The sequence below is a fragment of the Neoarius graeffei genome, chromosome 6 (genome assembly GCF_027579695.1).
Source record: "Neoarius graeffei isolate fNeoGra1 chromosome 6, fNeoGra1.pri, whole genome shotgun sequence".
NCBI classification, from domain to species: Eukaryota; Metazoa; Chordata; class Actinopteri; order Siluriformes; family Ariidae; genus Neoarius; species Neoarius graeffei.
Genome location: NC_083574.1, coordinates 42476262 through 42489654, shown reverse-complemented (window position 1 = coordinate 42489654; position 13393 = coordinate 42476262). Strand labels below are relative to the sequence as shown.

The 13393-nt window shown below is 46.0% G+C and overlaps 1 protein-coding gene across 1 annotated transcript in view; it reads left to right on the top strand.

Moving 5' to 3' along the window:
- The window catches only part of bicd1a (bicaudal D homolog 1a), a 120893-nt gene that overhangs the window by 80623 nt on the left and 26877 nt on the right, over positions 1 to 13393 (top strand). Inside the window, exon 4 of the mRNA XM_060923684.1 lies at positions 1159 to 1632. Coding sequence (XP_060779667.1) covers positions 1159 to 1632 — 474 coding nt within the window. The remainder of the gene's footprint in view (positions 1 to 1158; positions 1633 to 13393) is intronic.

Genomic DNA, 13393 nt, shown 5'->3' with positions numbered 1-13393 from the left:
CCAATGAATTCTGAATTATACCAGTGAATTCTAAAGGAAAATGTCAGGACATCTGTTCATGAACTGAATCCCAAGAAAAGGTGGGTCATGCAGCAAGACAACGACCGTAAGCACACAAGTCATTCTACCAAAGAATGGTTAAAGAAGAATAAAGTTAATGTTTTGGAATGGGCAAGTCAAAGTCCTGACCTTAATCCAATCGAAATGTTGTGGAAGGACCTGAAGCGAGCAGTTCATGTGAGGAAACCCACCAACATCCCAGAGTTGAAGCTGTTCTGTATGGAGGAATGGGCTAAAATTCCTCCAAGCCAGTGTGCAGGACTGATCAACAGTTACCAGAAACGTTTAGTTGCAGTTATTGCTGCACAAGGGGGTCACACCAGATACTGAAAGCAAAGGTTCACATACTTTTGCCACTCAGAGATATGTAATATTGGATCATTTTCCTCAATACATAAATGACCAAGTATAAAATTTTGACAATAAAAATACTGTCAATTCTGAGACGAAACCGAGACCTTCAAAAAGTAGTCTTGAGACCGGTCTCAAAAAAAAAGTATGTGTCAGAGGAATAAGCCCTTTCAATGTGATGTTACTGGACAATAATCAACTTCATGCTAGTAATGGCTTCTCTGTCCTTACACCACCCAATCACTGATTATTTGACAGTTGAAAGTCACACCTGGAAGACGCTCTGGACTCTTACAGTAATGCTTTTATGGCTGAGGACTACAATTGACTTGCTAACTTAAGGACTGCAGTTGTCATGAACAGTTTTGCACTCAAGTCTCCATCAGTGAACAGTTTATAACAACAACAAAACAGACTTCATGTTAAAACTGTTAAAACTTATAATCACATTGTCTGTTATCACCCAAATGAGGATGGGTTCCCTTTTGAGTCTGGTTCCTCTCGAGGGTTCTTCCTCATGTCGTCTGGGGGAGTTTTTCCTTGCCACCGTCTCCACAGGCTTGCTCATTGGGGATAGATTAGGGATAAAATTAGCTCATGTTTAAAGTCATTAAAATTCTGTAAAGCTGCTTTGCAACAATGTCTATTGTTAAACGCACTATACAAATAGACTTGACTTGATTATTTTCCTATGACAGCACTCCGTATCATGTTTTATTCATTACAAAAAAAATCTTCTGTTCACAGGTGGAATATGAGGGTTTAAAACATGAAATCAAAGTATTGGAAGAAGAAACAGTTCTGCTAAACAGCCAATTAGATGATGCATTGCGTTTGAAGGACATCTCTGAGGGACAGTTAGAAGAGGCACTGGATGCTCTGAAGAGTGAAAGAGAACAGAAGAACAGTCTGAGGAAGGAGCTAGCCCACCACCTCAGCCTGACTGACAGTGTGTATGGAACCAGCACACAGATCCCCATTTCTGTCGTGGAGGGATTAAAGTTTGCAGAGGAGCAGACCACAAATGGCACCTTGGCCTCTGGCTCTAGTCCCAATAATGAGGACAGTAACAAGTGTAACGGATGTAATGGCCATGGGCCGAAGATGAACGGTGACTACCACCGGCCGGGTGGGAGGAAAGAAACACTGAACCCGGTGTCTGATCTTTTCAGCGAACTCAACCTGTCTGAAATCCAGAAACTGAAACAGCAACTCTTACAGGTCAGTCACAAGTGTAAGCTGGATCCTATGCCTTTTACCTATAGCTGTGAAAAATATATAGAGTGCTGTGCAAAAGTCTTAGGCACATGTAAAGAAATGCTGTCGACCAAAAATGGCTTTAAATAATGAAATGAAATGAAATGAAATGAAATGAAATGAAATGAAATGTTTCAACATTAAAAAAAAAATGCTATAAACAGCAGTAAGCCATAATGAATGAAACCAAGTCAATATTTGGTGTGAGGTGACCCTTTGCTTAAAAAAAAAATAGTAGTCTCTGGTACAGTGGGTGCAGTTTTATAAGGAAATGAGCTGTAGGTTTTACTGAGCATCTTACAGAACCAGCCACAGTTCTTCTGGACACTTTGACTGTCACACTTGCGTCTTAATTTTGCACCAAAACGCAGTCGCCTTCATTATGTTTTCTTTTTTAATCTGAAAAGTACTCTCTTATGGAATATACTGCTCAGATACAAACTTTTTCTGTAACGTTTAATTTTGTGTTGGAAAACGAACGTTTGGAACTCTAAAATGTTTTTGTACTGACTCGATAATGTCGAAGTCATAAAATAGAAATCTGTAACAAAGTTTGAATGAGAAAAATATCTCGGGTGACTAAGACTTTTGCACATTACTGTGTTTATATATGTAACCATAAACAGAATTTATAAGAGGGATGCCAACCATGTTTCTGATTTTTAAATCTCTGTCTAGTCTGCTGAAAATCTTTCATATAATAAATTACAGACATTTTTAAGATGATGAGGAAAGGTTACTCTGAGCGTTATGGCTCAAGCACATTTGTTCATGCAATTATACTTTCACCACAATTATAATATTTACCATCATTTGTTAAACTGACACAAGTCGACATATTAAAAAGAAAAATAGTTCCCTGTGGAGCTAGAATAACCCCTAGGAACTTTAATCACATGTTGTATTTCCTGCTGCCTCATGCCTGTGAAGGAGAACGAGCTGGAAAAACACAGCACGCTAATCTTTACACTTGGGTACGGAAACGGTCGAAGTTTTTCCTCATAATGATATTATAATGAGCGAGGTTGCAACAAACATTGCGGAACCAGCGGTCTCCGACAATGAAGCGAGCGCTCAAGAGCCTTCAAGTTCATTTAGATTTGGAATATTTCAATTCTCAATTTTTATTTTTGTAAAAAAAAAAGGCTAAATATTTCAATTTGTCTCGATTTAGGAGTCTTCGTTTGATCTGGGCGATCCGCCATGTTTGCTGTAGCTTGCGCATGACCTCTGACCTGCGCATGACCTCACATGACTTTTCCAAACTGGCTGCTGAGTGGTTTGTAAACAGACTAACACATGGTTAGGACGCCCCACATTAGGAAATAAAATGTATTGAAACAAGATGATGCATACCAGCTATGGGGATGGGTATCAGCTCAAACAATTCAGAAAGGGGAGTGGATTAAATCAAGAGTTCTCAATGATTTCTACTCTAAGGCCCACCTATTCATACTTGTAACAAGTCAGGGCCCATTAAAAAAGACTCCCAATTATTTTGGCTCATCTATTCTATTAGAATCTAACAATCTATTGTAAAGTGTATTAATGAGATGCGACATTACTCCCTGTTACAGATGGGAGCCAGGAATTAAATAAACGCAATAAAAACCAACTGTTTTTAACTGTAGGTATTGTATTTAAAACTGTATGGATGTGCCAGAAGCCAAACCATACATGCAGGGCATTCTCAGTCAAAAGGGATTAATGATCCAAAAGTGGAGTCTGGTCCATTAACACAAGAACTTATTGCCATGTTTGTGTTCAACAAATAAGCAAGTTATTAAAACCAAGAAGTCCACTCAAAAGAAGTGGATATAGAAACCACTCAATGGGATTAGAGCCTTACACGCTAACAAAGAAGGATTTTTCCTACGAGTTGGAAAATTATCCCTCTGTTGAGTTCCCGACGTCTCGAACTACCTGGTGCTGCAGACATCGTTTTACATGGACACACAGATGAAAACCTGGAAGAACATATAGACATGCAACTTTTTATATGTGGCTGGGTTAAAAATCTGGGGATCAGGACACTACGAGATAGACGGCGGTAGACGGATCTAAGTGCAGGAAGAGTGTTTATTAGCAGGCGTGATATTTACAAAAACAAAACACAAACTAAAGCAGAATCATAAAGCAGAGTATTTAAACATGGCTAGAAATAAACATGATAATGATGATACTTGGCAAAGCTTCCATGGAAACAGTGCCTGTATCTGCACGTGCTGGTTGCACTCAAATCAGTATCAGGTGTTTCCCATAATGACCGAGTCCCATGGGCGCACAACACGCTCTGTGAGTGCATGCGACCGCACGAGCTGCGCCAGACTCAAGTGTGCAACGGGATGATGGTCAAGTGTTCACGTGCTGTGTGACTAAAACTTTTAGCTCATGTATATATCGCCATGCAGCACCACCAAAATGCCTCAATTTCATTGATAACCCATTGCAAAGCATCGCGAGCTGTAGTGTGACCGTAGCTTAATGAGGCGGCTGTAACGCTGGATGCAACCCAGCAATTGTACCCTACTATGAGCAAAAATTAGCTTCAACTTGAAAAAAAAAAAAACCGCAGCCCACTAGATGGTGCTTGGTTGAGAAAGTCTCATCTCATTATCTGTAGCCGCTTTATCCTGTTCTACAGGGTCGCAGGCAAGCTGGAGCCTATCCCAGCTGACTACGGGCGAAAGGCGGGGTACACCCTGGACAAGTCGCCAGGTCATCGCAGGGCTGACACATAGACACAGACAACCATTCACACTCACATTCACACCTACGCTCAATTTAGAGTCACCAGTTAACCTAACCTGCATGTCTTTGGACTGTGGGGGAAACCGGAGCACCCGGAGGAAACCCACGCGGACACGGGGAGAACATGCAAACTCCGCACAGAAAGGCCCTCGCCGGCCACGGGGCTCGAACCCAGGACCTTCTTACTGTGAGGCGACAGCGCTAACCACTACACCACCGTGCCGCCCTGGTTGAGAAATATTGGATTAAATGATTCCTGAACCAGCACACGGACCTGTGTCACTTTAATTACACCTGTCATTTTGGTAATCTATGCTAAAATAAGCTTTGATAATTTCTTCCGGCTATTAAACTGGCACACAACGGCTGTGAAGTGCACTGATGGAACAAGAACAATTTATTATACCTGTCATAAGTTTATAGGAATTTATTTTCAGTGTAAGCTTTTATGTGTATAGAGATAGTAGGTAATCAGTGAGTTATACTCACTGATTATGATTCAGGATATTAGAAAATCCTGAACATGGGCTTTTGTTAAAACAGAGTGCAATAGACATGTACTAACACTATTAAGATAAATATAATGTGGCTAGGGTGGCACGGTGGTGTAGTGGTTAGCGCTGTCGCCTCACAGCAAGAGGGTCCGGGTTCGAGCCCCGTGGCCGGCGAGGGCCTTTCTGTGCGGAGTTTGCATGTTCTCCCCGTGTCTGTGTGGGTTTCCTCTGGGTGCTCCGGTTTCCCCCACAGTCCAAAGACATGCAGGTTAGGTTAACTGGTGACTCTAAATTGACCGTAGGTGTGAATGTGAGTGTGAATGGTTGTCTGTGTCTATGTGTCAGCCCTGTGATGACCTGGTGACTTGTCCAGGGTGTACCCCACCTTTCGCCTGTAGTCAGCTGGGATAGGCTCCAGCTTGCCTGTGACCCTGTAGAACAGGCTAAAGCTGGGGCGTCGTGGCTCAGGTGGATAAGGTGCCATACCATAAATCCGGGGACCTGGGTTTGATTCCGACCCGAGGTAATTTCCTGCTCCCTCCCTGTCTCTTTCCTGCTCATTTCCTATCTCTACACTGTCCTATCCAATAAAGGTGGTAAAAGCCCCCCAAAAAAAGAACAGGATAAAGCAGCTAGAGGAGATGAGAAGTTCTTTTTTCCAATGTGGAAACGTAATGAATTGCTTGGTGTTTTATCCTATAAAGATTAAAGATATATTATATTATTCGACTTAATCTTACGTTTGGAAGGTGTGCAGGAAAAGTGGTTTATTTCGCATTTATTACAGACACTCAGTTAATGTGCGGCTAAGGATCTTGGCTCGATTCAAAAATTTCTACATTTACAGGATAATGGATTCAATATAAAGTAAATACAGTTTGTTTTATTTATGTTACATTATTGTTCAGCCATAGGCTCATGCATTCAACACTTCATTTAAAGTCTTAGCCTCATTACCCTGGCCATCCATATTCAGTCCAGTGTTATGTAACTGAGCAGTTACTGACGACAGCCGAGTGAATGAAAAGGTCTGCGTCTAACAGGAACTTTTCATATAAACACACAGCATCATCGCCTTACCTGACCTATCAGTCACTCAGGAGACTCCTGATATGACTTTAGATAACACCGCTGATGGAAAATGCATTAATAGGAAAAAAAAGAAACAATATAAAGAAAACCTTTTGCCAAGATTGATGACATGGTTATCTTTGATTTCTCGGCACTGTAGTTACGCTGACAGTGCAGTGGGATTTGAAATTCGATTGTCTTGAATCCAGGGATCATGACTCATGAGTGGATATAGTAAGATAATGATTTATGGGAAGTGTAGCTGTGAGGAAGTTGGTAAATTGACTCATAATGGTACTTTGAGTGATGATTCTCCAGATTTGGATTAAGAAACCTTACTCCTTTCCAGGCTCAGTTTTCATTTGTATTATGTAATCGTGAGACCTGGACTGTAGTTTTTGTGTGATTTTTTTTTTTTTTGATGTCTTGCTGGAATGTAGACATAATAGAAAATCAGTGATGTATTTGTACAATGACAGCAGGGTTGTTTTAGTGTCATAAGGATATAGAAGACCTATATTTCAGTGTAATAGTGTCAGATGCACACATTTCCATCTATCGGTGCTTATATATGTATGAGCCATAAGGTCATCTTGGCTTTACACAGACTGTGGTGTGTGTGTGTGTGTGTGTGTGTACTTGTTCTTGCTACATATTGACGACCGGAATACATTTTTTTACCAGCAGAGTTAAGACATTTTTGGAAAGTGAGGACATTTTGGCTGGTCCTCACTTTTTCAAAGGGATGTTTAAGGGTTAGGACTTAGTTTTAGGGTTCAGGTTGGAATTAGGTTTAGGTTAGGGTAAAGGGTGGGGTTGGGGTTAGGCATTTAGTTATAATGGTTAAGGTTAGGGTAAGGGGCTAGGGAGAGCATTATGTCAATGAGAGTCCCCACAAAGATCTCATCTCATCTCATTATCTCTAGCCGCTTTATCCTGTTCTACAGGGTCGCAGGCAAGCTGGAGCCTATCCCAGCTGACTACGGGAGAAAGGCGGGGTACACCCTGGACAAGTCGCCAGGTCATCACAGGGCTGACACATAGACACAGACAACCATTCACACTCACATTCACACCTACGGTCAATTTAGAATCACCAGTTAACCTAACCTGCATGTCTTTGGACTGTGGGGGAAACCGGAGCACCCAGAGGAAACCCACACGGACACGGGGAGAACATGCAAACTCCGCACAGAAAGGCCCTCGCCAGCCATGTGGATCGAACCCGGACCTTCTTGCTGTTAGGCGACAGCGCTAACCATTACACCACCGTGCCACCCCCCACAAAGATAGAAGTACAAAAATGTGTGTGTGTGTACTTGTTCTTGCTACATATTGACAACCAGAATACGTTTTTTTACCTGGAGAGTTTGGACATTTTTGGAAAGTGAGGACATTTTGGCTGGTCCTCACTTTTTCAAAGGGCTGTTTGGGTAGGGGTAGGTTAGGGTAAGGGGTGGGGTTGTGGTTAGGCATTTAGTTATGATGGTTAACGTTAGGGTAAGGGGTGGGGTTGGGTATTTAGTTATGATGGTTAAGGTTAGGGTAAGAAGCTAGGGAGAGCATTGTCAGTGAGAGTCCCCAAAAAGATAGAACTACAAAAATATATGTGTGTGTGTGTGTGTGTGTGTGTGTGTGTGTGTGTGTGTGTGTGTGTGTGTACTTGTTCTTGCTACATATTGATGACCAGAATACGTTTTGGGGGTTTTTTTACCAGCAGAGTTAGGACATTTTTGGAAAGTGAGGACATTTTGGCTGGTCCTCACTTTTTCAAAGGGCTGTGTGAGGGTTAAAACTTAGTTTGAGGGTTCAGGTTGGAATTAGGTTTAGATTAGGGTAAGAGGTGGGGTTGGGTATTTAGTTATGATGGGTAAGGTTAGGGTAAGGGGCTAGGGAAGGTATTACGTCAATGAGAGTCCCCACAAAGATAGAAGTACAAAAGTGTGTGTGTGTGTGCGCGCCATTGCCATGCTCAGTGGGAAACAGTAGGTGACTAAAATAGAACCTCTACCAGTGATAACACAAACGCAGAGAGTATCCTTTGCATACAGAGCTACATATTAGTACTGCAGTCATGAGAAGTCTGATATATCGTGTGTATGATGAAACGAAAGGAGTAAGGTTTCTTTTTATTTTAAGTTTCTATTTTTTTTTCTCCATACCAACAAGACATTAAAAAATTTACACAAAAACCACAATCCAGGTCTCAGGATTATATAATATACATGAAATCTGGTCCTGGAAAGAAGTAAGCTTTCTTAATCCAAATGTGGAACATCATCACAGATGGTACTGATATGAGTCAAATTATTCATAGCTACACTATATATATATATATATATATATATATATATATATATATATATATATATATATATATATATATATATAGTAGAAATAGTTAAGGTGGGTGGAGCACAGAAGCACAGCAGGCCAGAACTGAGTTCGCAAAAACCCTTTTATTTTAGCTTTTCAGCTTTACATTTACTCTCCCACACACACACGCACACACAAGTGTTCTGGTTAGGGGAGAGCCCCTTTCTTTGCTCTCTCTCTCCTTTTACAGGGCGCGGTCACTGGGGGAGACACACAAACACAGGTTAATTCACGTCAGGTGCAGTGATTCTGCCACTTACCTTCCCTAACTCCGCCCTCCATTCACAGACCGACGCTTGACCACGCCCCCGCTGCCACATACCCCCACCGCCCGACTCAGGCCAGGGAGCCATCCGGCCTGCAGCTGACTCCCCCCCCGACGGGAGAGGAAATCCGCCGCGACCATCTGCACCCCCGGCCTGTGGACCACCTCGAACTTAAACGGCTGGAGTGCCAGATACCAACGGGTGAGCCGCGCGTTGGCATCCTTCATGCGGTGGAGCCACTGCAGGGGCGCGTGGTCCAAACAGAAGGTTAAAGGGCACCCCAGCAGGTAGTAGTGGAGGGCAAGGACCGCCCACTTGATGGCGAGGCATTCCTTTTCTATTGTGCTGTACCTGCCCTCGCGCACTGACAGCTTCCGGCTGATGTACAGCACTGGACGGTCCTCCCCCTCCACCTCCTGGGACAGAACAGCCCCCAGCCCTCTGTCCGACACGTCCATCTGCAAAACAAAGGGGAGAGAAAAGTCAGGGGAGTATAACAGTGGCCCCCCACACAGTGCAGCCTTTACCTCAGATAAAGCCCGTTGGCATTGCTCCGTCCACTGGACCGGAACTGGTGCCCCCTTTTTAGTGAGATCAGTGAGCGGGCTGGTGACATCCGAATAATTAGGTATAAACCTACCAGGAACTGTCTCACCCCCTTTTTGGTTTTGGGCCTCAGGCAGGCCGCAATCGCTGCTGTCTTATTAATTTGGGGATGTACCTGCCCATTGCCGGCACGGTGGTGTAGTGGTTAGCGCTGTTGCCTCGCAGCAAGAAGGTTCGGGTTCGAGCCCCGTGGCTGGTGAGGGCCTTTCTGTGCGGAGTTTGCATGTTCTCCCCGTGTCCGTGTGGGTTTCCTCTGGGTGCTCCGGTTTCCCCCACAGTCCAAAGATATGCAGGTTAGGTTAACTGGTGACTCTAAATTGACCGTAGGTGTGAATGTGAATGGTTGTCTGTGTCTATGTGTCAGCCCTGTGATGACCTGGCGACTTGTCCAGGGTATACCCCGCCTTTCACCTGCAGTCATCTGGGATAAGCTCCAGCTTGCCTGCGACCCTGTAGAACAGGATAAAGCGGCTAGAGATAATGAGATGAGATGAGACCTGTCTATTGCCCAAGTGGAAACCCAGATACCATACTTCCACCCGCCCAATCGCAACACTTCGGGTTGGCTGTGAGACCCGCTCACCTCAGCGACCTAAGGATGGCCCTTAGGTGTTCTAAGTGCTGCGGCCAGTCATTACTGTAAATAATAATGTCATCCAAATAGGCAGCCGCATGGGGGCGGAGGACCCTATCCATAAGCCGCTGGAACGTAGCAGGCTCCCCAAACAGCCCAAAAGGAAGTGTGATGAACTGGTATAAGCCAAACGGTGCGGAAAAGGCCATTTTTTCTCGGGATAGCGGAGTCAAGGGGATCAATATCCCTTTGTCAAATAAAAATGAGCCGTGCCTAGTCGATCGAGCAACTCATCAATACGAGGCATTGGGTACGTGTCAAATTTAGACACCGCGTTGACTTTTCTATAATCCACACAGAACCAGATCGACCCGTCGGCCTTGGGAACCAAGACCACCGGGCTGCTCCAGTCTCTGTGGGACTCCTTGACGATGCCCATTTCGAGCATGGCCTCGAGTTCTTCCCGAACCACCTTTTTTTTGTGTGTTCGGGCAGTCTGTAAGGGTGGCTGTGCACTACTACCCCCAGGGGCATCTCAATGTGGTATTCTCTGAGGTGGGTGCGGCCGGGCAGGGGCGAGAACACATCAGAAAATTCTGTTTGCAACTGGGCGACCTTCGTGAGCTGGGTCGGGGAGAGGTGGTCTCCACAGGGGACCGGAGCGGTGGGCGATGTCAATTTTCTTTTTTGAACCTCCAGCCCCAGCTCCGCCTTCTCCGGAACCACCAACACCAATGCCACAGGGACCTCCTCGTTCCAAAGTTTTAGTAGATTGAGGTGGTAAATCTGTAACGCCCCACCCCTGTCCATTCGCCTCACCTCATAGTCGACATCCCCAATTCGCCGTGTGACCTCAAAGGGTCCTTGCCACCTGGCGATCAATTTGGAGCTCGATGTGGGCAACAACATGAGTACTTTATCTCCCAGTGTGAATTCCCTAAGGTGCATGCCCCTGTCGTACAGACGGACTTGACATTCTTGGGCCTGCCGCAAATTCTCCTGGGTTAGGTGCGTGAGAGTGAGGAGTTTGGCGCGCAGGTCGATAATGTATTGAATTTCGTTTTTACTGGTTGAAGGTCCCTCCTCCCAATTTTCCCGTAGCACATCCAGAATGCCACGCGGCTTACGCCCGTATAATAATTAGAACGGGGAGAACCCCGTGGAGGCTTGCGGGACCTCTCGCACTGTGAATAACAGGGGCTCGAGCCATTTATCCCAGTTGCGTGTGTCTTCGCTTACAAATTTTCTAATTATGTTTTTGAGGGTGCGATTAAACCGTTCAACTAAGCCATACGTTTGTGGGTGATAAACGCTGGTGCGGATAGGCTTAATTCCCAGTAACCCATACAGTTCGCACAGTGTGCGTGACATAAACGTAATGCCTTGATCAGTCAGAATCTCTTTGGGGATTCTGACTCGGGAGATGACGCGGAAGAGTGCTTCTGCAATACTACCTGCTGAGATATTGCGAAGAGGCACTGCTTCCGGATATCACGTTGCATAGTCCACCAAAACTAAAATAAAGCGATATCCTCATGTTGACCAATCTAATGGCCCAATGAGATCCATCCACATTCTTTCGAACGGGGTCTTGATTAATGGCAGAGGGCGCAAAGGCGCTTTTGGAATGACTGCGGGATTTACTAACTGGCATTCGCGGCACGCCGTACACCACCTACGGACATTGCCGCGAATCCCTGGCCAGTAGAACTGGGCCATTATTCAGGCTAGTGTCTTATCCTGCCCCAAGTGTCCGGCCATGGGATTAAAGCTGTGTTATTTGTTCCTTAGTCTGAGTGTCCTGCGTCACTCGGTATAATCTATCCTTAATAATGGAAAAATAGGGGAAGGACGGGGTGGCGTTTGGCTGGAGAGTTTGACCATCGATTACTCTCACTTGGTCAAGCGCATGCCGCAGAGTCTCATCTCACAACTGCTCAAACGGGAAATCCGCGAGGGAATCCCTGAGAGAGGAAGGAGGTGCATGCTGCTCCTCACTCTGATGCAGTGATGACGTAGATGGCTCTATGACAGCTGCTCCCGCCAATGCCACTCCGGGACCTCCCCCCACTGAACTATGGCAGGCCCCACTCTTCACTAAATGCGTCATTAATTCCCGAAATCCCGGCCAATCAGTCCTCAAAATTATCGAGTGGGTAAGGCGAGGATTAACCGCCGCCTTTACTCTAAATTTTTCCCTTCAAAATAGAATGTGGACCGATACTAAAGGGTAGTTGTGAACATCCCCATGCACACACAACACCTTCACCAATTGTGCTCTTCCCAATGTCTCGTCTTGCACCAGGCTTTGGTGGATTGAGGTCTGATTACAGCCGTAGTCCACCAAAGCCTGATACGTATCCCCTTGGATACTCACTGGTATACACTCCGGCCCGATCGAGGGCGGTCCCTGGCACGTCGGGGATCCGGACCACCGCGCCCACCTCCATCGCCGAGCACTGATGCTGGAGGTGCCCCGGTTCCCCGCAGCGCCAACATACTGGCCCAGGCTCTCTCCCTGCACCGGTGTTCCAGAGATCACTCACCTGAGGGGGGGAAGACACAGACAAGGAAGTAGGAAATGGTAGGGCACCGCAGGTGCGGCGGGCCAGCTGGGGTGGAGCCGGCCTCTGCCTCCGCAGTGGGGGAATGGGGCGAGGACAAGGAACAGAGGGAGCGAGAGAAGAGAGGGGAGAAGGGGAAACACGCTGTCCTGCCATCGGAACGGCCACCATATGGTCCTCCACCAGCTCAATGGCCTAATCCAGTGATGCCAGGCAATGGCACTGGACCCACTCCGCTGTCCCTTCCAGAAGCCGGGCGATGAATTGTTCCAGCGCCACCAGATCGATGACTCCCTCGGCGTCATGGTTGTTGGCCCTCAGCCACCGCCGGCAGGCGTCCCGGAGTTGCTGGCCAAACGCGAACAGCCGGCCGACCTCCTCCAGGCACAGCGCGCGGAAGCGCTGCCATTGTTGTTCCGGGGTGCGACCCACGCGTTGGAGGACGGCCCTGCGGAGGTCCACGTAGACCAGCCGGCTGTCGGTGGGGAGCTGTAGTACAGCCAGCTGCGCCTTGCCTGTTAGCAGGGGGAGGAGGCGCGCCGTGCGCTGTTCCACCGGCCAATCCCACGCCGGGCACGGTCACTGGGGAAGACACACAAACACAGGTTAATTCCCATCAGGTGCAGTGATTCCACCACTTACCTTCCCTGACTCCGCCCTCCATTCACAGACCGACGCTTGGCCACGCCCCCCCTGCCACAACATGACTCGAAAAAGGTTTGAGGATCTATGAGTTGGAGGTTTGTTAGGCAACAATACAGTATGCAATCCAAAAGTCAAGGTAATTAAGAGGATAGTGGACAAAACACAAGTGAGCATTGACTTGAAACATGAACACAATGGGTAAAATTTGAAAGAAAAGTAAAAAAAAAAGTGCAAAGATCAAAACACACTAAAAGCAATCAATAGATACAAGCCACAAAATGGACATGCATGCAAGAATTGGCAAGACTTCGCAGTGATTGTTAGTTTGAGTTCACGTTGTGCTGTTTAAACAGGAAACTTTTGTCTTGTCTGTTTTTC